This window comes from Protopterus annectens, chromosome 13.part0 (assembly GCF_019279795.1).
Source record: "Protopterus annectens isolate FY-2018-M chromosome 13.part0, PAN1.0, whole genome shotgun sequence".
Classification (NCBI taxonomy): Eukaryota; Metazoa; Chordata; order Ceratodontiformes; family Protopteridae; genus Protopterus; species Protopterus annectens.
The window spans coordinates 547,965,191-547,992,632 of NC_056747.1; the positions used below are offsets into that span (position 1 = coordinate 547,965,191).

At 39.9% G+C, this 27,442-nt stretch overlaps 1 protein-coding gene across 2 annotated transcripts in view; it reads right to left on the reverse strand.

Moving 5' to 3' along the window:
* Positions 1-27,442, reverse strand: part of MYBBP1A (MYB binding protein 1a) — a 1,224,315-nt gene that overhangs the window by 212,465 nt on the left and 984,408 nt on the right. For both annotated transcript variants that reach the window (XM_044054196.1, XM_044054197.1), the window contains one exon: positions 17,153-17,221. In XM_044054196.1, coding sequence (XP_043910131.1) covers positions 17,153-17,221 — 69 coding nt within the window. The remainder of the gene's footprint in view (positions 1-17,152; positions 17,222-27,442) is intronic.

Here is a 27,442-nt window from a genome sequence, read left to right on the forward strand (position 1 = left end):
TATGAGAGCAATTGGTCCCTATCCTGTTGGTTGGCAAATCGGCTGGCCCTGCAAATGTCAAATGCTCTATATCCCGTTTTTAAATCTGGTAACCAAGTCCTGTTTATACTGGCTATATGTGGAGGGATTTGAGCAAATTCTTTTAATCCTAAGAAATTGTGACCTCGGAATATTCCTGATGACATGTTGTGGGTGGAAGTTGGTGTCATGTAAAAGTGTATTGAATTGTGGAAATTTTCTAAAAACATCACTTTCCAATGTGTCTGTACTGGTTCGTCTAATTAATACATCCAGGAAGGTAATTTCTTGTTTGTCAAAAGTTATCTTGAACTCAATACCCCACTTGTTTTGATTGAGGTATTCCACAAATTTTAATAAAAATGCCATGTCAGCCTTCCACACCAACCAACAGTCATCAAGATACCTACGTCAGATGTCAATTTCATTCAAAAAGATATTATGACTGTTGTCATAAATTAAATGCTCCTCCACGTAAGCCATGAATAGAGCCGCATAATTGGGGGCAAATGATGCCCCCATTGCAGTGCCTTGAACCTGCCAGATACATTGTTGTTCATAATAAAAAACATTATGTTTGAGTACCATTTCTGCCATAAAAACAAGAAGGGTATTAAAACCTGGTTTATAAAGATTGGCTCTAGCTAACCAATATTGTAGGGCAGCTAGACCAGCCCAATGGGGAATATTGGTATATAGAGAAGTGACATCCAAAGTACAGAGAAGCCAGTCAGGTTCCAATTGCATCTCAGAAATAATGGCTAGAAACCGAGTGGTATCCTGAATCCTGGCACGGACCAATCCAAGCAGAGGTTTAAGATGTATTGTAAGACATTCCGAAAGCGGCTCTGTTAATGAGCCCCTGCACACATTGGAAAGAGAGGTTTTTAGAAAATTGCCACAATTCAATACACTTTTACATGCCACCAGCTTCCACCCACAACATGTCATCAGGAACATTCCGAAGTCACAATTTCTTAGGATTAAAAGAATTTGCTCAAGTCTCTCCACGTATAGCCAGTATAGACAGGACCTGGTGACCAGACTTAAAAACGGGATATAGAGCAGGTGACATTTGCAGGGCCAGCTGATTTGCCAACCAACAGGATAGGGATCAATTGCTCTCATATCAGCAAAGGTCAATTAAAAATAGGCAGGAATTGAGGCTTGTGACAACATATGACTAAACACTCAGATCTTTATGGATATTATTGCTAAACACTGGAATGTTCTACAGTCAGACAGTACACTTAGGGAACATCTGAATGACAACTGCTCTCTCTCTTTCCGCAAGGGCCGTTCTTTGGGCTCATTATTTAGTCATTATAAAAAATGGAATGAGGTTGACCATTCTTTAACTCAAACAACAATCACTGGTCATAAATTGGTGGGATGTAACCCATGTGGACATTGCACATATTGTCCTACAGTATTTAAGACAGACAGTTTCAGTAGCCATAACTCACTCATTGTTTACGACATCTCATTTTTTGCTAACTGTAATACTAGTTTGGTCATCTATCTAGCCAAATGCACATTCATGGCATTTTACGTGGGTCAGACCTCACGGCCTCTAAAGCTTAGAACAGGGGAACATCTTAGTGACATTCCAAATAAAAAGCAATCTAGTGCCTTATACAAACACATTTTGAAACATGCCACTGGGATCTTTACATTTACTGTCACTGACTGTATTAGGTATAGAAGTAATGATAAAGCCACTTTACATGAAATGCTTAATAATAAAGAAAAAAAAGTGGATAGTCAAGTTGGGTGGGTTGTTCCCACCAGGACTAAATGAGCAGTTTTGAATTCATCCTTATCCAGTCATATGGTTACACACAAGATGGCGCTGTATTTAAACCACAGGTTTGTTAGCAATTCTATATTTTTGTCTTTATCACTGAAGAAGGTGTTAGCCGAAACCGGTTTGATTCATGTGAATTGATGTTTTATTTTTTACATTAAACAAGATTGTGATTTACTGTATATGTGCTGGCTCATTTTTGGTTTGCAGGTTGACAAAGTTACACACACAGTATTTCCAGATGTGGCTCTTTGCATCAAGTGCAATTTCCCTTAAGAGCACACAGAGACCACACATTCAGTCAGAGGCTGGTTTCTCCCTCTTTCGCCATATCCCCAAGAAGACTCCCCACTGGCACAGCTATAGAGTTGAGTCCTTAGCCAGCATTCCAAGCCAAGTCCTCCAACACTCACTCTGTCCAACCAGTGCTTTTTGTCCCTGCCCAAGTAGCTGACACACACACACACACACACACACACACACACACACACACACACACACACACACACTTGGAGATTTACAAACGTACACCTGGGAAAGACTGGCACAGGTTTACTAACTATACCCACTTCTGCCCAGACTATAAGGTAGTTATCACTGCCACCAGAACCCCTTATCAGCTACTTTAAGGCCCTTAACAAAGGTTATTAGGAGTGGCCTACACAGTGTCACCAACTAAATATGCAAGTACTCTCAGAACTTAAATATCGCCAGACAATCAGCCACAATGAAAGGTTTAAATATATTTAATAATAAATAATAAAAGAACAATAAAATACTTGGTACATATTTACAGTGATATCAGAGTTCATAATCACAAGAAATATTTAAAACAACATTGCAGGACAGTCTCAAATAAAAAAGAAAAACATCTAACATAAGCTTTGCTAAATTCCTGACTATATCTAAGAGAATTACTAGAACCCAGTTAGCTTACTTACAGAGCAAAGCAAGTGTGTGGTGAGTGGATCTTGTCTAGTAGTTCTTTTCGGGACAAAGACAGAATACAGAATGCTCTCTCTCTCTCTCAGAGAGATCTCAAACGAATATCTCAAATATTATTGCTGGGACAGCTTGCAGAATGACATCATTTCTTGTCAACTGACTCTATCCCAGGTAAAACCTCCACTGCTGAAAGCTAGCAGTATTTAGCATCGACCTGTGAAAATACATATGCAAGGGCTTTTCCTCAGATCTTTGCAGATCATGGAAGTCATAAAATAATAAAACACTTCCAAGACAATACAGAAAACTTTTCATCACAGACATTGTGTCTGTTTGCTGCACTGAAACTGAAAGATAACATTTTTATGGCCCTGCCATAAAGCAATTTAATTTTAGATATTTTTCTGAAGTTTAGCAAGTTAACCTTCTGTATTCCAGTTTCCCGTTACAATAGTGTATGTACATTTCTGTTCTATTCCAGTAGGGCATGCTGTGGTTACATTTTAAACACTTTCCAAAAACTTTTTTCAACACAAACTTCTGTACCATCAGTTTGATATACACGTGACATACAGCTGTAATACATTTGTAATATATAAATCATGTTGATATTCACAAATGACACACAACCATTTACAAAATTCCAGACAGCTATGTTGGCAATATCTCTCTTTGTCACACTTCTATATAAATCATGTTAATATTCACAAACGACATATAATTATTTACAGAATTCCAGCTAGCTGTGCTGGCACCACCTCCTTTGTCACATTTCTTCCCCCCTGAAAGACTCAAGCTAGTTTTTCAACAGACCCTTGAGAAACATTGCTTGAGAGGGATAAACCTATCTAGCAATACATTACCCCATACCCTGTGTTGAGATTCTAGTTGCTTTGGCACTGATGACCACAGTACAGTGCTGCACTGTCTTATCATATGCCTGCAATCAAGCCATCATAGTAATTTGGGATTTTGCTGGCTGGCTTCCCTGTAGCCATAGATGTCCCTCAGACTTCTCCTACCTTCTACTGCAAATACTTAGCATAAGGGCCTCCCCTATTATGGTAAGGTTTTCTCATGTTAATATGATATAGTTTATGCCCCTGCCTCCTGACTAGCAGTGCTGACATGCAGTTAACATTACTGACCTTCCTTACCACCTTGAAGGGTCCCTCCCAAAGCTGCCTGCATCTTGTTGTGTCTGACAGGAAAGAGAACCATAACTTCCTGTCTCACTGCATACTCTCTAGCTAGAGCATTCCTGTCATACCAGACATGTTTCTTCTGTTGGGCTTCTGCCAGGCTCTCCTCAGTCAAGCCCATGAGCTCCCTAAGCACTGTCTTGAAGTTTAGGACATATGCACAACAGACTCCTTGTGGGATTCGCACACACACTCCCACTCATCACAAATCATACAGCAACTCAAATGATGAAAAACCTGTGGATTCCTGGGGCAACTCTCTGTAAGCAAACAGATGGGGCAAATATTTGTCCCACTCCCTCTTGAACTAGTCTGCAAATGCCCGTAGCATGGTCTCTAGTGTAGAGTTTAACCTCTCCACCAGACCATTTGTCTGGGGATGACAGGGGGTGGTCTTTTGGTGCCTTATCCCACAGTGCTGCCACAGACAACCCAGCAGGTCTGACATGAAATTGGCACCTCTGTCAGTCAATATTTCTTTTGGGAAACCTACCCTGCTGAAAATTTCTAACAAAGCATTTTCCACCTTTTCTGCCTTGATAAAGAACAGAGACACCGCCTCAGGGTATCTGGTAGTATAAGCTACTACCACTAGGATATACACTTCTTCCCTGTGGAACTTGGGGTACTCAGAGGCCCCACAATATCCATAGCTACCCTCTGAAATGGCTCTTCTATCACAGGCAAAGGAACCAAAGGAGCTTTCACCTCATCTCCTCTGCTTGCCTACCTTTTGGCACTGCTCACAGGTCCTGCAGTATCCTGTTACATATCTAGAAATTCTAGGCCAATAAAAGTTCTGCATAATATGTCTCTTTGTAGATTTATGCCCATATGACCTGCAAAGGGAATGTCATGGGCTATGGCTAGAAGTACCAGACGGTAGGCTCTGGGCACTACCAACTGCTGTATTTTGTCACCTACTAGCCCTCCCTCAGGGGGTCTACAATCTATACAGAACTCAATGTCCCAGTATAAGTTCTTCAGTATGAACATTGTCAGAGTTGCTCTGAGATCTAGAGTCTGTATCGCAGGTACGATGCTGTGATATTGTTTCTGACACAGGGAAAAGATGCCTATGGTCTCTCCTGTATTCTATAACCACAAATTCCACTAAGAAGGATCTTGGCTCGGCACACATACCTCTCACTTGACCAATTCAATCAAAATCTTTCGCCGTTTGCATCCTCATTGTCTCTCCTTCTTTTAATGGACAAAGAAATCTGCTCGTTTTATCATAGCTGAACTTCTGAGAAGAACACTTCTTAAAAAGTTGGGCTTTGATTGCTCTGTTGTTTTTAGCATTAGGCACCAACAAACTAGAACTGATAGGCAAGGTTGTTCTGGTTTGCCTAGATAGAAGTCTCTGAGCAGGGGATCCAAGTAGGTTGCCACAGGGTATATTTCTGAGCTTAAGTAGATTCAAAAAGATATCAGAAATGCTTTGTCATGCTTTGACCTCTCTAATACTTGCTTTGCACACTGTACTGCATGTTCAAGCACAGTCGTTTGACTGTGGGTATTCAGGACTACTAGTAACATGGATAAAGTCCCACTCTTTTGCAAATCTCTGAAACAACTGACTGGTAAACTGGGTACCATTGTCAGAAATAACTTTGTGTGGACTACTATGGACTGAGAAATTACATTTCATCTTAGTAATAATGGCAGTGGATGTTAGGTTAGGTAGCAAATTTATTTCAAACCAGTTTGAATAAGGGTCTACCAACACTAAGTAATTGTGATAAAGTTTACCTTTTGCACAGACCATTTTGAAATTATACATTTGCAATCTGACCATCACTCTTTGTAGTCTTGCTGGAGCTGAATGTGTAGGGTTCTTTAAAACGGTGACTAAAGGTTGATAATCAGCTTTGATTTGGATAGCTCGACCATAAATATAATCACGGAACTTCGAACATGTGAACACAATTGCCAAAAGTTCCTTCTCAATTTGAGCATAATGCATCTCAGTTTGGGTAAGAGTTCTAGATGCACAGGCAACAGGTTTGCCCTCTTAAAGAATAACTGTACTAAGAGCAAACTTTGAAGCATCACAGGAAAGAGCTAGTGGTTTGTGGACATCATAGTACCTTAATGTAGGAGGGTTGGCAATTTGCTGTTTGAGGTTAACAAATGCTCTCTGGTGTTGTTCTAACCATGACCAGGCAACATTTTTGCATGTCAGCTCTCAAAGGCTCTGATAACTCACTAAAGTCAGGAATGAATTTGCCCAAATAGTTAACCATACCAAGAAAACACTGTAAGGATTGGACATTGTCTGGAGCCGGCATCTTAAGAAAGGCTGCTTGTTTGGAAGGGTCTGGTCGTGAGCCTATACTGGTAAATAAATGACCTACACAAGTAACTTCTGGTAGTCTGAATTTACACTTCAGATGATTGAGCTTTAAGTTCACTTCATGCGCTCTTGTGCAGAACTTTCCTGAGGTTTCTGTCATGCTCTGCTTCACCACTGCCTCCAACCAATAAGTCATCTACTATTATTACACATGGATAGCCTGAAAAAAAACTTGCTCCATTGCACATTGAAAGACTTCACTGACAGAATTTACGCCAAAAGGCATCCTGAGGAATCTGTATCTACCAAATGGAGTACTGAATGTAGTCAGTAGAGAAGATTTGCGATCAAGCATTACTTGCCAAAATGAACTGTCTGCATCTAGGACAGAAAAAACAGTGGCATTTGGCAAGAGGGTGGCAATCTTCTTGACTGTATGCACAGGATGATGACATCTCTTTAATGCCTTGTTCAGGTGTCTTGGATCAATGCATAGTCTGATTTCATCTGAATTTTTCTTATGAGCTACTACCATGGAAGATACCCACTCAGTTGGTTCTGCGACTGGACAAAATCACACCTTGCTGCACCATTTTGTCTAACTGGACCTTGACTTTGCCCTGCATAGCTATTGGAACTCTCCTTGGTGGTCTGAACTCTGGGTCTACTTTCATGGAGTACACAACTGCAAGTTGCCTAGCTTGTCATCAAAAACATCAGCATACTCTGAGAAAATAGCATCAGTAAATCTGTAACTGGGACATGTGCTTACACAATGTACTTCTTTGGTAAAAGAAAGCAGTTTCATTCTTAAACTGTCTGAGACCCAATGACTGTATAGGTCTTTTGACTACATACAATTGCAAGCTATAACTGTTCCAAGCCAAATTGCATGAAAGCACTAATAAGCATTTGGTTTGAATATCTTCACCTCCATAAACAACATGCTTTGCACAATTAGCAAAATTAAGTTACTCACCAGCCCGCACTCTAGCAAATGTTTCTGCTGACATTACATTACAGTTTGAACCAGTGTCTACTTTGAGCTCTGTGGTTTTACCATTGATCAGGACAGTACAAAATACTTCATTCTTTGACAACAAATCTATTGCATTAACCTTTTCACCGACCACTGATACACCATCTACATAGTAAGTATGGTTGCAGCTTTCTACATCATATTGCTTTTTTGAGTGACCTTTCTTAATAACTGAATGAGGCTTGCTCAATTTACAAAAATTTTGAAAATGGTTCCATTCTTTACACTTGTGGCATTGCTGCCCAAATGCTAAGCACTTCTCTCTTTTAGACTCATGGTCGGCTCTGCAATTACAACAGTTAACGATAAGACTTGACTTGGGTTTTGCTGACTCATCCTTATACTGCACTGAGCATGTCTGCTTTAGTGAGCTAATCTTGGAACTTGCTACAAAGTTACAAGGTCTCCCAGGAAGACCCACGGGGGTTGCAGCTGCCATGTGCTTAGGCCTGTTTCTGCTAGCCATGTGCTACATGCTGTCTACGCTTGCTCTAGAGGCTGCTGAAACCATGCTCTTCACTTACAAGCATAATTGTGTGCCTTTCTGTGAGCTCATGGATTTGACAAATCTCTATGACTTTGCTTAATGTTAAATCACTGTCATGAAGCAAAATCTTTCTCACTGCAGCATTAACACTACCATAACACAAGCATATCCTTTATTAACTCATCTTTCAAATCACCAAATTTGCATGTTTTAGCCTTATTTCTCAAGTCACTGATATAAGCTGTGAAAGTTTCACCTGGTTTTTGATCTCTTGTATAAAATAGGTGCCTCTCTAATGTTAACATTTGTCTGGGGGTTGCACATTTCTCTAAATTTATGTTTTAAGCACTCGGGGTCCTCTCTTGACTCAGCCAGTACAACAATATGGCTGTTTCCCCATCTCTTGCATATACTTCTAGTGCATACAAAATGAATGCTCTCTTTCAATGGCTTCTGACCTAGCAAAGTTAAGCAAAATGAATGCCCTTGTATGTGCATCTTTGTAAGAAAGAGCTGCTTGCATGAAAATATATTCCTGCTCAAATACTCTTCCAATTTTCTGCTATATTATGATCAAACACAAGTGGACTGGGTCTATGAAATGCCTCAGCCCATCAGTAGTGAAGGTGCTTGGAATTGTATACAAACATACACAAGTATAAATATGCCAGAACTTACAATTATGCCCAACAGCGCAACATAATCTTTGAAATAACTGCACTTTGCCAAATAAGTCTACATAGCACAAACAAGAACACTTTAAAATCACTCCACTTTATGAAACCGCTACTTATCAGTTTAAGAAATACTTTGAAATGGCTGTATTTTGCGAATAAACTGTATACAGCAGAAAAAGCTCAAAGTAAGAAACACTTCGAAATGAATGCACTTTGCAAATAAATTGTACACAGCACATAAACTCTTCAAAATGGCTGTGCTTTGCGAAATAATTCTGTACAGTGTAAAACACTTTGAAATGGCAGCACTTTGCGAGTAAATGCACACAGCACAAGAAACTTTTCAAAATGGCTGTACTTTGACTGCACTTTACAATATACCTGCACTTTGCATACAAACTCTGAAATAATCGTACTGTAATAAAGCACACACTTTGCACACTCTGAGATACTTCAAACAACTCCAGTTATGCTTTGAATGACTGCGGCCAATGCAAATTACTAGTTTGTGCCCAATCATGACCTTTTACTACAAAGCATACAGTTGCCTTGCTCTTTAAGCTTATTTTGCCTTTTTATTGTACTTGTTACATCCATTTAACCTCATCATGCTCATTATACTTTTCTTATGCTCGTTATGCAAACTGGAGGTAATTCTGAGCCCATATGAATATCCCTGCTAGTTTTATCAAATGCCGTGGTTTCGAACATTTAGTTTAATTAATAATGTGTTTTTTGCCTTCTGTTTGATTAATACATTTTGTGCTACTTGTTTAATTAATAATGCATTTTGTGCCTTACAAATGCGCCATTTCATTTCCTTTGCAAAATAATTTGTGCAAGCTCTGGTTACCTTAAGTTCATTTCTGACCCTTTTTGATCATTTGAGGTATGTATCACATAACCTGCTGAATATCTGCCTTCACCTTCAACTCTGGACTTCATAGCTTGAAGAAGTTGCACTCTCAATCCCGGTTCTGACACCATGTCGCTCGGTTGGTTAGGATAAAACAGATGAATGGTTGTGGGTTCAGTTCAAGGAGCTTTATTACACACAAACACATCAGGAATGAGGCTTTGTAACTTAAACTTATAAACAGACCGACTACCACACCATACATGTTGACACACTGGCTGTTCTCTCAAAATGGCATTGCTGCCAACATGTGCTAACTATTTATATGCATGTGCCTACTTCTGGAAAAGCTTCTTAAAGGTACATACACACACACTGTTCTACACCACCTACTTGCTTGCCTCCTTTTCCACCCTCCCAGTCAAGGTGAACCATAACCAAAGGTATCTGGAATGGGGTCCCTCCTAAAGCTAGGACTGGAGCAGACTGCCCAAGCAGGTAGTGCTCCTCTTTAACCATTGCAGGCATCACAACGGTTAGGTCAGAGGCTGTGTCTCTCTCAGAGAGTGGCCTGTTTCCTATCTAAGATAAGATACAACCTCTTGTGGTAGTTTGGTACCCTTGCTGTCTCCAGACAACTTACTGTTGGCAATCTGTTATTCCCACTTACTGGCTCTCCCACCTTTTGTTCCTCCCCTTGCCTCTATGGACAGCTATATGCTACATGGCCCCAATGGCTGCATTTAAAACATTTAACCCTAGATCCTGGCCGTGTACCTGAATTAGTGGCTTCCCCTGCTACTGGCGGAGTCTGTTGGGGCATTTTCGGCTGCCCACCATGGGTTCCCTTCATGTGTAGCACTGGGTATCCCTTGCCTGTGCAGTGATGCCTTACTTACTAGGTATATGTCTCTCTCTCTTTCCCCAACTCATTTGCTATATTATATTTATTATCTGCTAACCAAATTCTCATGTCCTCAGGCAAAGTGCTAAGGGATTGTTCCCTCACCAAAAGGTCTGCCACCCCTTCAAAAGTGGTGACCTGACACCCACTCACCTATCAATGAAAACAAGTGCTTAACTCAGCAATATATTCACAAACACTTTCATCTGCCTTGTGTCTAAGCTCATGAAACTTTTGTTTTAAGTTTCAGGTCTGAACTTAAAACACTCTAACCAACAATTTTAAACAGTGTTATAATTTAAGCAATCAGTAACAGACAATTTAGAAATAACTGTTACAGCTTTACTATGGAGTAAGGGGGTCAGGAACCGTACCCAGAGCCCTTGGTCAACATTACACTGTTTACATACCCTTTCAAATATATGAATAAAACTATCAAAATTATCCCCCTCTGTAAACTGTGGTAGAAACTTACTGACCTTTGTTGCTTCTGGGGTATCATTATTCCATTTCTCCATTACCTCCATGACCCTGGTGTAGGAGTCAGCATCTGCTTTTTGTGCTGCCTCTACCTCTCATTTTCCTCAGCTTCCAGATGTCTCAGTCTCTCTGCTGCTTCTAATTATATTTGTTTCTCCTGCAGCTGTCTCTCCTTTTCTTCAGCCTCCAAATGCCACATTCTCTCTGCTGATTCTCTTTCCAAATGTTTGGCCTCCAGTTCAAGTCTCTAACTTCAGACAGATTTTTAAGTCCACTGTGGAAATGTTAACCTGTCCATTTTCTGAGAACTGTACATCCCCAAGGCCAGTCTGGTTGTCTTCCTGGTTGCTGGTCTCTGATACAGCTGCTGCTAAGGCTGCAATAATTTCTGCTTTAGTCAGGATGGCATGCCCTAGTCCTTTGGCTTGGCACATCTGATCCAACTGGCTCCTTGTCAACTCGCCATACTCCTCTGCTGACATCCTTGCCTGCTCTCCCTGACTAAGCTAACAAAAAATAAATAAAACTATTGTGATATGAAACTCTGTACTCTCAATTGGCCACACAGTGAACATTCAAACAACTTCTTTAGTAACCACTGTTTACAGGCTACAGGAATTCAATACCCACACCACTGAATCCCAATATGTTGATATCCCACCACTGCCACCAATATATGTGTTGCCCCACCACTGGCAGCAGTAATCAAGGAGCCTCAACCCTCACCACTGGCAGCAGTGGGGAATGTACATTGGGAGGATGACAAGTTACACGCACAGTATTTCCAGATGCACCTCTTTGCATCAACTGCAATTTCCTTTAAGAGCACACAGAGAACAGTCAGTCAGTCTGGGGTTGGTTTTCCCTCATTCTCCAGATCCCCAATAAGACCCCCCCCCCACTGGCACAGCTATAGAGTTGAGTCCTTAGCCAGGGTTCCAAGCCAAGTCCTCCAACACTCTGTCTAACCAGTGCTTTGTGTTTCTATCCAAGTAGCCAACACACACTTTTGGAGATTTGTTTGACATACGCATACCTGGAAAAGGCTGGTACAGGTTTACTAGCTATGCCCCCTTCTACCCAGACTATAAGGTAGTTATCATTGTTACCAGAACTCCTTATCAGCTACTTTAAGACCCTTAAAGTGTGTCCAGTCTTGCAGTGTAATGTTACTATTAATATAAATGGTAGTCTGACCAAGTGCAAGGCTATTAGGAGTGACCTACACAGTGTCACCAAATAAATATGCAAGTACTCTCAGAACTTAAATAGCTCTAGACAGATCAGCCACAATGAAAGGTTCAAATATATTTTAAATAATAAAAGAACAAGAAAATACTCAGTACATAATTACAGTGACATCAGAATTCAAAATCACAGGAAATATTTAAAACATTGCAAGACAGTCTCAAATAAATAAATAAAAGCATCTAAAATAAGCTTTGCTATATTCCTTACTATATCTAAGGGAATTACTAGTCCCTAGTTAACTTACTTACAGAGCAAGGCAAGTGTGTGGTGAATGAATCTTGTCTGGTCAAAGACAATACAAAATGTTCTCTCTCTCTCTCTCTCTCTCGGAGAGATCTCAAATTAATATAGCAAATATTACTGCTGGGACAGCTTGCAGAACGACATCATGTCTTGTCATCTGACTCTATCCCAGGTAAAACCATCAATGCTGAAAGCTAGAAGTATTTAGCATCTACCTGTGAAAATACATATGCAAGGGCTTTTACTCATATCTTATCAGATCCTGGAAGTCATAAAACAGTAAAACACTTCCAAGACAATACAGAAAACTTCTCAGCACAGACATAGTGTCTGTTGCTGCACTGAAACTGAAAGATAACATCTTTTTATGGCCCAGCCATAAGGTAATTTAATTTCAGTTATTTTTCTGAAGTTTTGTAAGTTAACCTTCTGCATTCCATTTCCCCCGTTAAAATATATACATTTAAACAGTTACAATACTGTATGTACATTTCTGTTCTTTTCCAGTACGGCATGTTGTGGTTACATTTTAAACACTTTGCATTTTGTCACACGAGCCAACTGACTGAACAAGCACAAACTGCAGACAGCCATCTCTTAAGAGTACTGACTTCCATATGTAACAAGAAATCATCATAGTCAAGACAATAACACTTACTAAAGGTGTGCACTAACCAAGTAGCCACAATACCTATGTTTGCATTTATAACATTAAGTCATTCTATTCAACAGGACTCTTGGAAGTTTGTGCGCCTAACTTTCAATGTTTGCATCCTGAGCATTCTGATAAAAATCATGGTACATCCCCTATAGTTCAAACAACACTCATCTCTCTAAAACCATTAGTGTTAATAAAATGCATATGGTAAATTGTTCAGCACAAACAAATGTTTACAGTGGTCACATTCATTAGTCCATAGGTCTTAAGCTAGATTTTATAACTCACAATAAGCAAAGTAAACTTTAATTTCTGTAATATTTTGTACCCAAACTATAACATCTCAGTAACCACTCATGCTACATTCATGTACTGTCATTAGTATTTCATTCATCTAGCTAGGACGTTCCTATAAAGTTAAGCAGTTCTTTCTGTGGCACATGAATGTTGTGATATTCAGAATAATATAGAAACTATCACAGTATAAATAAACATGCAATACCTATTAGCTGCACTAGAAAGATGACTATCATCAATGCAGTTGTGATCCATATTGTTAAGCTTTAAGATTATAAACTTCAACAACCTGTACTTAGCAAGTTTCTGAAATTATTAATGTAAATGTGAACTGGTAACATGGCATGCATACATGTGTTACTATGGTGTAATGAGTTAAAAGCAAGCACTGGAGGAAGCCACAGCAGCACTCTCCAGTGGTAGTTGGATGCCCGACGGCAAAATATAATGTAAATGGCAATTCAGACAAATTGCAAGTTTGGCAACCCAAGCTCTTCCCTCCTATGTTCAAAAGAGATAAATAAAAGGTCTATCATCTTAAATTCAGGTACCAGATACAGGTAACATATGCACTGCAGGTTTACATCCAGGCTTTTGTCCCTCCAATGAAAACTGTAAGACTAATAGACTCATTAAGAAACACCCCTTAAAACAATTTTAGTAGGAAATGTGGGTTTGTCCTGGGGACATGCTATCTTTCTGAAAGGCAAGATATAATTCTCAAAACAAAATGGTTAGAAGCTCTAAGATTCTTGAACAGAGACAATCATTAAAAACATTTGTCCAAGAAAGAGATGTCAGTGCCATTTCAATCTGTTAGCTTGTTGACAGAGACAGAACTGTCAGCTATGAAGTTCAAGAGTTTCATGGGGGCTTCAAAGGAAGATAGAGCTGCACACTCCATTACTGGTTGATCACCAAGTGCTGAACCACCCTTCTACCCTCTATAAAACCATGATACATAAGCACAACTGATACACATAACTTGACCATGGAAAAACTACAGTGAAAGAGGGATCAGGATTGCCAAAAAACTGAAATAATGGGAGAGTAAAAGGTAATGCTCCACACAACTTAAAATACGTTTCCTCGTAGAGGCATAGGTTTACTAAGAGGAAGGTTTCTAACCCGAGACCCCAGCCAGCAAATCTAGCTTGATGGAGGAGTCTATACAAGATACATGGTCCTGAGTTGAAGCTGGCTGTCACTCAAGACATGTGAATATTTCCTGCATCACAGGAGACTGGAGTGCCTGAAGCCATGACCTTCTCAGCCACTGACTTGAGACAAGGAGGAGCCTTTTTCATTCTTACCTGTATTGCACACAAGTCTCTGTGTTACAAGAGAGAAAAATATGCCCAACACTACCTCACCTTTACCTGAACTGAACTGAATGAAAATGGTGCAGTTTTATTGAGGTGAGGTGAAAGACCATGTTCTCCTGAATGGCAAAAAGGACAATCTGCAGTGTGTCCCACTTCCACTTCTGAAAGATTCTGCACAAACAATTACTTTTGAAGCTGCAGCTCTAGCGCATGGATTTAGGAATGACTGAATTCCTTTATCAGAGAAAATGGGAACTTCTAAGTGTGTGATGTTCTGTCTGATGGCCCATTGCTCAAACAAAACTCTCTTACAAAATTAATAAAACCTTGTGTTTCTTTCTGTGCTTACATACTATACAATGTACTGGCTGGCTGACTACATAATGAAAGGCCCAGAAAGCAACTTTTTCTTCAGGGCTTTTAGGGACAGCAGTACCTCTTTCAGTTATAAGTACATCATGTGGAGCCTCATCTACAGGGGGAACCACATTTCCTGCATCATTTGGGGATCTATGTCAACTTTCCAACTAGAAGGGAAGAATCTTTAACCAAAATCTGTGGTAAGTTCTGGTACAGAAAAGAATGACCCCCATGGCATTTTTTCACACATTTCTCTTCCGAGCCTGTGAATCATCTGAACTACTAGTGCAGGCATCATATACCCATTTGCTCCCATTTATGTGTGACATCATGATCAAAGAATGGCTAGCAACCATGCAATAGTGATGCCACCTGAAAAGCTCCACTCCCAGCTCTCTTGTAGACTTTTCTGGCCTCTTTCCATCTAGGATCTCAGATGAAGCTACTTACCTGGACAAGCCTTTCCAATCCCCACCCCAGTACAAGTGAGAAGATGACATCTCATCACTTCTCCCTGGTCCCCAGCCAGCTCCTCCAGCACCTGGACCACCACTCGAACATGCTCATCTGGTTCATAGCCAAAACTTCATCATTCTGTGCCGCACAGTCAGAAGTACCACCAGCTTCCTATGGGAAAGGATATTATGAAACCAGTTTGGGTCAAGGTCAAGGAAGGTAAAAGACTGATAAATCAAGAGTTGATTTTACAAGACCACTGCACCCCTTTCCTGCTCTGTCTTGTAGTCCAATGTTATTGTAGTTATATCTCTGGAAGACCTGATTTAACTTAGGGGTGCAGTCTTTTACATACTATCTTGTTACTGCAACTATACTGGGATACCAGGATACAGAATATCCCAGAAATTATCTAGCTGCTTTAGTTTCTTATTGATGTTCCACACATTTAGCAAGCAAATCTTTAAAGGGGCAAGTGTGGTTCGATGGCTGGAGTTGAAATGGATGTGTGGGCCTGAATTGGCTTTTACATTGCCTCGTAGGGGTAGGAGGAACACACTAACAGGAAAGAGGCTGTACAGTGACTTGGATGTGCAAGGAAGGGGAGTTATAGTGGAGGTTCTATATTCTGACAGAATGGTGCAGTTTTGTTGAGGAGTAGGATTCATGTAAATATGTGTTTGGTTTGTAGTAGGCATATAACTGCAATAAATTTGCCATTATAGGCATTTGAACAACTGAGGGTGTGACACAGTTGAAATACAATACTGTTGGGCTGAGGAAAGATAATACTATGTTGTGGGGTGCCAAAAGAAAGTTGTAAATGCTGAAAAAAGAAATATCTATAAGGTCATGTGCTGACCAGGTGAGTTGTAGTCTCTCCTGTTAAATATAAAGAGCAAGTGTTTTTGCACACAGCAAACGAATGGAGTAGTACTTGCGACATGAGCAGAGTGGGTATAAAGGGCACCTGCTCCACTTAGCAATCTTCTAACCAAACTTGAAACTCTGCTACAAATATGGAAAATTATTTTTCCATTCAGAAAAAAGATAAAGCATATAGACTACAAGCAGTGTTACTTTCAACAGCATACTCAAAAAATGGATACCGGGAGATTGTTTTAACCCCAGTTAGGACAAACAATGTCAAAGTGAAGAAGGAATGGCAGTCTCTCTCAGGCAGCCGTCCACTGATGTAAACTGCATTGGAGTCATAAGACCATGTAGCCATAATTTTAATGCAGAAGGCTCACTGTACAAGAGGGCTCCCCCATGGTTGTGGTGAGATGTCCAAAAGGAAACTTAAGGCCTATTCAATGAGACAGCCAGATGCTCCTGTTTTTTAGCCATTATTGCTAAACATGAATCATTCTAAAAGTGTTATACATTTAATATATATACCAACATGTTCTTCATGAGTTCAAAATCTAAATCTAGCGCATAACATAAGAAACAAATAAGCTAATTGATTTATCTGTAATGCAATCAGTGAACCAAACGATTTGTTAATGCAATCAATGAGTTATCTTTACTATGTGATTTAAATGTAAACCATATACTGAAAATAACTTAGAAAATCAAGAAGAAAGTATGCAGATGGCTAGTACGGGTCACAAGTACATACTACAACTAAAGTAAAATATTTTGATAAATACTGCTACTCCCATGAAAGACAAATATTAAAAGAGGACAAAGGCTATAATAAACCCTCTTTCTTACAAGCAGTTTGATGGGGAAACGAGAAGAAGAGAGTCCTAGCTTTTCATGTTCACAGTGCAAATAACTCTGCTACCACAAAGTAAGGGAGCCATAGTAGTCTGCAGAAAGGGCAAATCTTGAGTAACGTACCTGCTGGTGCTGTCTTACACCCTCTGTGATGAAGGAGACAGTACTATCCAAAAGATGCAAACATATGATCTGGAAAAGCAGAACCAGAAAAAAACGGAGTCAAAACTTAGATTACTTCCAACAAAAACAAGTAAAAGTTAAACTAAAATAGCTCTGTGTGTGTAAGGACAGACATCATAAAGCTCCTGTCTCACAGAAACACTACATTCTCTCATATCTATATTTAGCCATTTCAACCAAATTGATTTCTAATTCTCTCTCAAACTTTTTTTTTATTCACAAAGAGGGTGTGGCATCCCTCCTCTGGGCCAGTAATCAAGGAGCCTCAATCCTCATCACTGATGCCAGTGAGCGACATTTATTTGGAGCAAAGATAGATGCACACAGTATTTCCAGATGCATCTCTCTGCACCAAGCAAAACTTCCCTTAAGAGCACACAGGGAACACACTTAGTCCTGGGGCTGGGTTTCCCACTCTCTTTCCAGGCCCCAAATACAACTGTCCACTGATACAGCTGTAGAGTTGAGTCCTCTGCTAAGTGTTCCAAGCCAGGCCCTCCACCACCCTCTCTGTGAAACCAGTCTTCTGTATCCCTGCTCCAGGTAGCCAACATATACATTCTTTGAGATTTGATTTTCTCACACACACACACACACACACACACACACACACACACACACACACACACACACACACACACACACACACACACACCTGGGAAAGGCTGGCACAGATTTACCAGCTATGCCCCCTCCACCCAGACAATAACGTAGATACTGCCACCAGAACACTCCAAACTAGTTACTTTAAGGCTCTTGCAAGGGTACACAATTATACAGAGTAAAATTAATATTAATACAAATGGCAGTGTTTGACCAATGCACCAAGACTTTCAGGATTGGCCACAGTCTCACCAAATAAATACAAGTATTCTCAAAGGTTAAAATATTCCCTAAAAGACCAGCCACATTTGTAAAGTTTAGTATATTTAATAATAAATAATAAAAGAACATGAAAATACTGAATATTAACTTACAATAAACACGAGACTTTCAAATAATAGGAAATATTAAAAATAACACAGATGGAAAAGTTCACACAGATACAGAAAAACAATACTTAACTAATCTCACTATATTTTCCTGACTGATATAAATAATTACTGTCCCCTACTTCACTTACTAGAGCAAGACAAGATGATGAGGGTGTGTGGTCTTCCTTGTCAGGTTTCACAAATGGACTACTCTTCAGACTCATTTAGTATTAAAACGTCATTTCAGTGCTAGACTACAGAATGACATCACATACATCTGGTCATCTGACTCTGGTTCCCATACTACTCCCTTTACTAGAAACTGAACCGGAATCTAGCACGTGTCATAATACACACACACAGAGCTTTGCTAAGATGTGTTATAGCATCTGGAAGCTATAAAACCATTTCAAAAACAAACTTCCACCTTCCCAGGGTAGCAATTAGTTCACCCCTAAGGACAATACAGTAGGATTCCTAGTCCTGGTTTTTCAGAAATTTTGTCTCTGGCTGCAATCAGAGCTGTAAGATACAATCATTATGGCCTAAATCAGGTAATTTCATTTCAGACTATTTTTCAAAATTAGCTAGACTGAGATTAACCTCGTCTGTTACAATACATTCATCTCATCAGTTACAATACAGTCTGACAAACAAGTGTACTACTTTTCTGTCGAGCAGGACCCGCTGTTAGTACAATCTTTTAACAAACAATTTTACAAATACATTTTCAACACAAGCATCTGTACAAATCAGTTTGATATACAAATGACATATAATTCTTTACAAAACTCCAGCTAGCTACGCTGGCATATGTTACACATCCACTGTTCTACTTCTCCCGACATAGCTGGCAACACCTCACATCATCATAGAGGGAACAATCCTCACATTGATTATAGATAAAAAAATGATCAGAAACTGAATAAACTGGGGTAGATTGTTAAAGCAATCTAAATAAAGACTGCAAATTACAAAAGTGGCACTAACTTGGACTATCTCAAGCCTTACTTTTAAGTCATGGAAATGCTATTTTAAGACAAAGGTAACCACTGAGAGGCATGTCTTAAAAATGTACAACTCATTAGGTGACTCTGTAAGCAAACTGCATGTATAAACACACACTTATTATTGGCAAAGAGACTTCTACGGAGTGGAAACAACTCTGTGTCAGCTGACTAAACAAGACAGTAACACCCTGGTAAAGAAGAGACACAAGTGAACAGTATGACTCAGGTGCAAAGGACAAACAAACAGTAGTTAAGTAATGGATTCTTTCTATATTTCTTGCAAGTAAACAGATAAATGCACAGCTTAAAATTCAATGTGCATACAGACTACAACATTTTTATTTCTCTTTTTGTGACCAGTTTGCATTTGTGGGACTTGAACCCCAGGTCTGCAAAAAAGACTGATATGGTGAGGTTAAAGTATATGCCTTACTTCAAAGAAGGAAAGCTGTGCTGTCTTGAGATACATGGTTACATAGGTGACTACAAAATATATTGCAATTGTACACAGGTACAAGATGCTTGGGTACAAAGACTGTGATCAGCATTTGCTCATGTGCATGTTTTCTGCTGCAGGTGTGTATTTTCTCCTTCCCTAGCTGTCAAAAACATTGAAAAATTCCAAAAAGGTACAGAATAACTTACCTTGAATCTGTTCTAACCTCCATTTTTTTTCTGTCTATGTACTGCAAAATAGGCTAAGCAGAGCTAAACAAATAAGAGGAGAAAGGTCATCATCCTGAGGATGTGGGAAGGGTCAACTACACTAATGGATTACTTAAAATATGCAAATAGCATAGATAAAATACAAAAAAGAAGGGAAAGAGCAACACCATTTATTAGAAGACAAAATACACAAGATGGAATGGGAGGGGAGGGGAGGGGAGGGGTACTTGCCACAGTAACAAATAGGCTGGCTTTCATTTCACAACTACTGGAGAGGGCATACAACCTTTAAAAGGAAAATTATTAGGAATATACTGAAGTGACATGCGATGATAAAAAAGTTAAGTATCACCTGTACTGCATTAAAAAGGTCCCAATATGGACTCCAGCAATTCATATTAAAACACAAAGCCAGGACATCTGATCAAGGAGTTCAGGAATGACACCAGACCACTAACGCAACTAGTTAAGAAGGGGAGGAAAAAAAACAGCAGCCTTGATGTCAGTTCTCTTCTGTCTTAAACAGAGCTGGTTGTCTCTCTGCTACACCATAAACACCTTGTGGGCTTTGGGTAGCAGAAATGCAGTACCCCACAAATGCAAGCTTCAGCTCACATAAGTGGATTAAATGGGAACATGCATTGTGATCTGCACACCCCACTGTGTTGTTACTGCATGTGTGGCAAAGGAAAATTTAGAGATTAAAATGGACCAAACCCAGCTGATGAATAGATATAACCAAAAAACGAATACCACTCTCCAAAATAGTCTTTTGGTTATATCTATCCATCAGCTGGGTTTGGTGTATTTTTGTGTTTGAAGCTGGAAGTTGGAACGTTTTTTTCAAGAGATTAAAATGGACTTCCCAAGTCAGAGGGATGGGAGGCAAGGGGATCTTTGGGTAGGGGAAGATCTGATGTGGGAGGTGCCTAGCTATCTTACAATCATCCAAAAATATTTAAAAACTTTAAAAAAGAGACAGTAAAATAAAAAGAGCGTACAACTGGGCAGGTAACTGACCACAATGGTAGATGAGGTGGTGATCTCACCATTGTTCTGCAAATTCCCCATGCATCCGGCCAGCCATCTAATGCTAAGGATCCTTCTAATGTCTTGTGCATGTGCCCTAGGCACACATCAGCATGCTGCTATAAGTGGTTATGTTTGTCTGCACCATTTTCAGAGTTTTCTAGCCTGGATGAAGAATAAGAACAAAATAATTCCTATGGAACTTTATGATTAAAAACTATAAAATACAAGACATTTTGAACACAGGACATTTTAGGGAGGGGAAGGAAAGAAGTTAGTGAATACTACATTCCTGTCACAAGGAAAAACTTCAAATATACACCCCTAGAGGGGATGTAGGGAGGGGTGCAAGTACTCCAACAGTGATCTAGTTGGATATCTACCATTATGATAAGTTACCTACATAACTGTACAATATTAGATTGCTGTCGCAAGTACTCTTCAAATTTGGACATCTGAAGAGCTCAATCTAACTGAGTGGAGAAAGAGGGGTACCCCCTCCAAATTTAGGATGTCATGAAGGACAGCCTAAGCAAATTCGGTTCTTGCTCTAAACTGAACCTTCTGTTTGCAATGTTTAGTGACAGTGAGGACTGAGGACCAAATGGTTGCTTTGGGAATAGTTTCAGCATCTAGCCCTCTGAGTAAAACCACGTGAAGTAGGTCCTGCTCTGGTAAAGTTGGCTTTAACTATTTATGGTAGCTTTATTTTACTTATTTCTCCTTTATTGACCAAATTAGTCCCAGTAGGTTAGTGGTCTCTTTGCATGGGAAACCTGAGGTGGTATTTATACTACTAGGGGAAATTTGGCCAGACAATCAGGGAATTCCCTCCACTCTTTACAACACGCAGGGGTATAATTATGTATCGCATAAATGTGGTTGTCTCTCACTAATTGAACAATACCCAGTGACCACCAATTACAGCAACCATTTCCTTGATGATGGTACTTTTATTGTGAAAAGGGTTCCATACACCATGAACCATAATTTCTAGGCAGCGAGCTCCCCATACAAAGTCCAAGGCATCTGTTACAATGGTAAAAGCAATCATTAGAACAGCTGAAGCCATAAACGTCAGGGCTTTTATAAATTTTGCATCTAAAGCAGACTTATGTTTTGCTAGATTACAAAAGTAGCTTTTATATGCTATTATTTTATCCTGTGAAAGAAAGGCTGTTTTTAAAATGGAATCTATTAGGCAACCTTAGAAAGTCCACTCTGAAAGAAGGAATGAGATTTCCTTTTGGCCTTCATTCTGCTTCTTTCCTGCCAACTTGAAATAGTCTTGAATAAAATCTTTTTTCCCCTAAAGGTGCAAGAGCACTTATATTACCCCTAAAAGAAGATGATTTAAAATGAAAGGGCATAAGGTATTCCTGATCTTTGGGAACCTGCAGAATGCCTGAGAGGGTTGGTTTGGAATCCCATAGAACCTTATAACTGCTTCTTCAATGATTAATACCTAGAAATCTAAGGTGACTGTTTACCAAAATGGGAGGAAAACAAAGTCTGCCACCAATTCTGGGGAAGGGACAATTGGCAAGGGTGAGAAAGGGGAAGTGAGGCTGGACAGGTACAACAAGAACTGATCTCTATTACTGTTGGAGCCTGGGAACCCACTCCGCTTGTTCTTACAGTCTCCTTGCTATTTTTTCTTAAATTGGCCCTTATCTAACTTTTGCTGTATAGATTTGAGTAGCTTCCTAAAGAAAGGATCTGTTTTGTAGGGTAATTAATGCCATACAGGTACGTGACAGTTACTTTACCCTTGCATTACCTTACCTTTCTCTTCCATCTTTTTAATGCCTTCAGCTGTGGGAGCCACACACAGCAAATGTTTATAACGAAGCCTTAATATCCTCTAGGTAAATGTTGGAGCCTTAGCCATGCATGCCTAAGACTGACCAAATCAGTGGCAGCCACTCTACATGCTGCATCAATGGCATCATATCCAGATGTTATGGAATGGTTAGTAACTTGACCAGCCAAATTATGCATTTCTTGAAGTTCTGATCTCGTGTCCAGATTACAAATTTCTGAAATCTTCTGGCCCATATTACCTAACATAGCTAAAAGAAATTTAATTGTGTATGTCTGATAATTAAGAGTGCTAATGACAAATGCAGATGAAAAAAGTTTTTACCAAACATGCCAAGGTCTATGTTTTCTTTATTATTAAAAAATAAATAAATAAAATAAGAGCAGCGACTAACTCATCTCCCTTCTCCAACTTCACATATTTGTGTGAATACTGTATCCTGTAAAATCTGCCTGGCCTTTTAGGAGTTGGAGGCAGAGGCACAACTACTGTGAGGAGAGGTACAAAGGGAAAAGTCACCCCAGGAGCTAAGTGCTAGTGGATGCAATATTCAAATCTCAGTCTTCAGTGCACTAGTAGCATCAGAAATGAATGCCAGTATTGCATTTCTGGTCAGAGCTGAAAGTGCTGTAGCATTACGTGTAGGCATAAACTGTAGCAGCTGGTTGCTACAAATGATTCAGTTTGCTATAGTTTAAAAGGAGAAAAGAGATTTTTTTAATGTTCAAGTCAAAGTAGGCGAACTTTTGTGGGAGGGGGTCTTCAACACAAAGTCGTGGGGGAATGCCAGCTCGGTGGATGGCATGGGATGTAAAAATCACTAGCTAGCTACACTTCTGGCTGGGGAGTTGGGAATCTGGGGTTACAGAAGCTGATCAAATGACATTCTCTAAGGGCTTAAAGCTCAGGGAGATTACCTACACATTTTAGGAACATCTGTAACAAGGTCAGTATCTGCTGAGAGTCAGATATTTCCCCTCCTGCCCACTTAAAAAAAATATTTGATTTTAGATAACAGTCCCACCAAAAGAAGTTTCCTAAATAGACAACTCATAAAAAAGAGTAATTATATACCTGGGATCTGAGGAAGACTCAACTTTTCTTTTAGTAAGAACAAGAAAAAAAGTAGCTTTGCCCTGTTTGCATGGACTGAATAGCCTTTAACAGCATTTGAACTAATGTAAGCCAGTCATTTTTAGTAATTTAAGGAAGAGATTTTTTTTTCAGAAGAAATTTGCCTAAGAGTAAAAGAATAGGAAATGTGTCCTTTTACTGCCTTTCATGTAGGATGTCCAGCTTACATTTATATGCTGAGGGACGAACCTCTACCCCAAGATTTTCAATCTCTTCTCTATCGAAAACTTGGTGAACACCCCTTTACCTACTGTTGCTATAACACTAGGTTTTTAAGGGAGCTTATCTTTGGAAGATTGACAGAGAACAGTCTAAAGAATGGTCAGAAGTAATGGATGCATCTTTATCTCTGGTCATAAGTGCATCAATAAGAGCATGTTAGAAGGCCAGGGAGATGCTGACAGATGGTCTGGGGCCTGTGAAAGGAAGTGGAGGTCTGAATGGCATTATCCACTTATTCTTGTGCTGTATCCCGTCCTTTTTTAGCTGAAGTATCAAACATCAATGCTGAAGAAGGTGAAACAGCCACATGCTCCAGTTAGGATAACCTCTTATTTCCCAAATATCAGTCAAAGGTCCGAAAGTGACTTCTAAGAGTTTTGGAATCAAAAGCTTTACAAACCTGATAGGATTTAACACTGTATTCCACCACCAGACAAAATAAACAGCTAGTATGCTGCTAGTCTTGCTAAGGTATCCGTGTACCACAGCTGCACTTTTTTTTCCTGTAAATCACAGATATTAGCAAGTAAACTACAAAATGTATACAACAGGAAGAAAGAATCTTCAGTGGAGTATTTACCTATGTAAGCTTCAGAGACTGCAACTGATGGAATGGGGAAACTGTTCTCAATGCTAAAGAAGGCTTGCATAGATGAACACAGCATGAAAGTTCTGAAAATGCCAAGGACCTACACACCTCTTATGTTGGCGCATGCTTAGGGTGAATGTACACCTCATGGAGAACAGAAAGCTGACCTGACAGATGGGACTTTTACAAGGAAAGTCCTAGATGTTAACACTGCAACAGTGATCTAATGAAGACCATCTTTAAATACAGTAAATCTAGCAAACATTTTAAGAAGGTTCCTTTCACACCCATGCACTGCAGAAAAAACTTCACAATGTACTGCTAAGTAACACCCTCTTACAAGAAAGATGGTTCACTTGATCATGGACAATAGAGCAGTAAGCTACTTAATGCATAATTGCCATACTTAAAATATTCTGATAATGAAAGGAAAGAATTATCTTTACCAAGAAGCAAAATGCACTGCTATTCACACTTCAGTATAATTCAAGTGCAACTGAAAAAGGAAAAGTACAACACTGCTCTCATCTGGTGATGAAAGGAACTCCTCCCGGCAAGCAAAGTATAAAACTGTGAAGGCATATATTACATGGAAATCAACATTTGTTCTGGTCAATTTCCAGATCAAAGTTTTCACTCTGGAATGAAGAAACATGTACTTCTTGTAAAAATAAAAAAATGAAAATTGCTGTCTGCCTATACTTCTTTCAAATGACCACATACAGTGTTGTGAAATACAGGTGTGAATGGCAATGAATTAATCACACTTTTCTTCACTGTTTAATCAAGTAACTATACTGCATTCCTATCTAACAAGCAGCCCTTGGCTCAAACATTCAATAAACAACACATCCATCAACTGAGAAACAAAACTGATTTAGCATTTATCAGCCAGAAAAGCATAACATGAGATACAAACTGTTTGCCTGACAGAGATCACAGCTTGCCAACAGCAAGAAAAAGTACAATTTTGTACCTACCATAAATGTAGATGTCCGATAGACATGCAACTGCAGTCATAACATGTGGGTTGTCCTGCCTCAGGCAGCCCTCGGTCGGCCGGATTCCAAAGTCTGGGTCCGACGTCGGCTGATGTCGCATTTCTCTCCGACGTCAGAGTGGCTGGAGTACATAAGCATCAGCCAACGCCATTTTCTTCAGTGTTTCTTGCCCCAGATGCCAGGTGCCCTCCAAGGAAGGCTGTAATCAAATTGGAAGACAAAAACAGGATTCCAAACAAATAATGAGCAATAAAACAAATACACCATAACAGATATCCCCAGCTAAGAATAACAGGGGTAGGAGGGACCCAAGGCATAGAGGGGTATGGAGGGAGGGAAAATCCGACTGCAGTTGCATGTCTATCGGACATCTACATTTATGGTAGGTACAAAACTGTACTATGTCCTTCAAGAATGCAACTGCAGTCATAACATGTGGGTAGAATACCATAGCTTAGCTGGGGAGGAGGAATGCTCTAGGAAAAAGATGGTGTGGCAATCAAACCCTGCAGGACTGCCGAAGCAAAGCCTGCTCTGGATCTGGAGTATAGAGGGAGATTGTAGTGTTTGGAGAATGTATGCACGGAGCTCCATGTAGCAGCTTCTAAAATGTTCTTAGTAGGCACCCCTCTTAAGAATGCTGTAGAGGTGGCTGTAGCTCTGGTGGAATGTGGTCTGACATTAGCTGGAACAGTCTTTCCATGAAAGGAATAACAGAATCTGATGCAATGTCCAATCCATTTAGAAATAGTCTGTTTTGAAATTGCTTTTCCTTGGACTGCAGGGGCGTAAGCTACAAAAAGTTGTTCAGACTTCCTACTGGCCTTGGTTCTGTCCAGGTAGTATCAAAGTTGTCTGTGAATGTCCAAGGTATGCAACAGTCTTTCCCCCTTATTCTCAGGATTGGGGAAGAAAGCAGGCAGATGAATGGCTTGATTTAAAGAAACCCTAGATACCACCTTTGGCATAAAGGTAGGGTTGGTCCTTAATGAAACCCTGTCTCTATGAAAAATAATGAATGGTGGTATTGCCATTAGGGCCTGTAGCTCCGAAACCCTTCTTGCTGAGGTAATTGCCAACAGGAAAGCTGTCTTCCATGAGAGAAATTGCAAGTCAACTGAAGCTGCTGGCTCAAATGGAGGTAGAGTCAGTTTTTCTAAGACAAAATTGAGGTCCCAGGCTGGCACTGGGGCCTTTCTTGGTGGCTTAATGTTCTTGATTCCCCTGAGGAATTGCCTTAGTAAGGGGTGAGAAAAAACAGGAGGATCAGTGTTGTATCTAACTGAAATAGCAGATGCATGTATCTTTATGGAAGAATATGAGAGGCCGTTCTTTAACATATCTGCCAAATATTCCAAGATGAGTGGGATGTTCAACAATGATGCATCCTGTCCCTTGCTGGTATTCCAAATGCTGAATCTTTTCCACTTTGCTAAGTAGACCTTTCTGGTGGATGGTCTTCGAGCCTCTGTTAGTATCCGCTGAACTTCCTTGGAAAGAGATAAGCTGAAGTTATTTATGGGATCTCCCAGGCTGTTAGTTGCAGTGTCTGAAGATTTGGATGCAGTGTTTCGAAATTGTGTTGAGTCAGAAGTAGAGGCCACTGGGGGAGGGCCCACCTCCTGGTGTGACATATGCTCCGTAGTAGTGGGTGCCAGTGTTGTCTCGGCCAGTCCGGAGCTATTATGATTCCCTTGGGCTTCTCTGCTTTGATCTTTAGTAATACTGAGGTCATCAGTGGCAGAGGTGGGAATGCATAGATTGCTAGGGAGTTCCAGCTGAA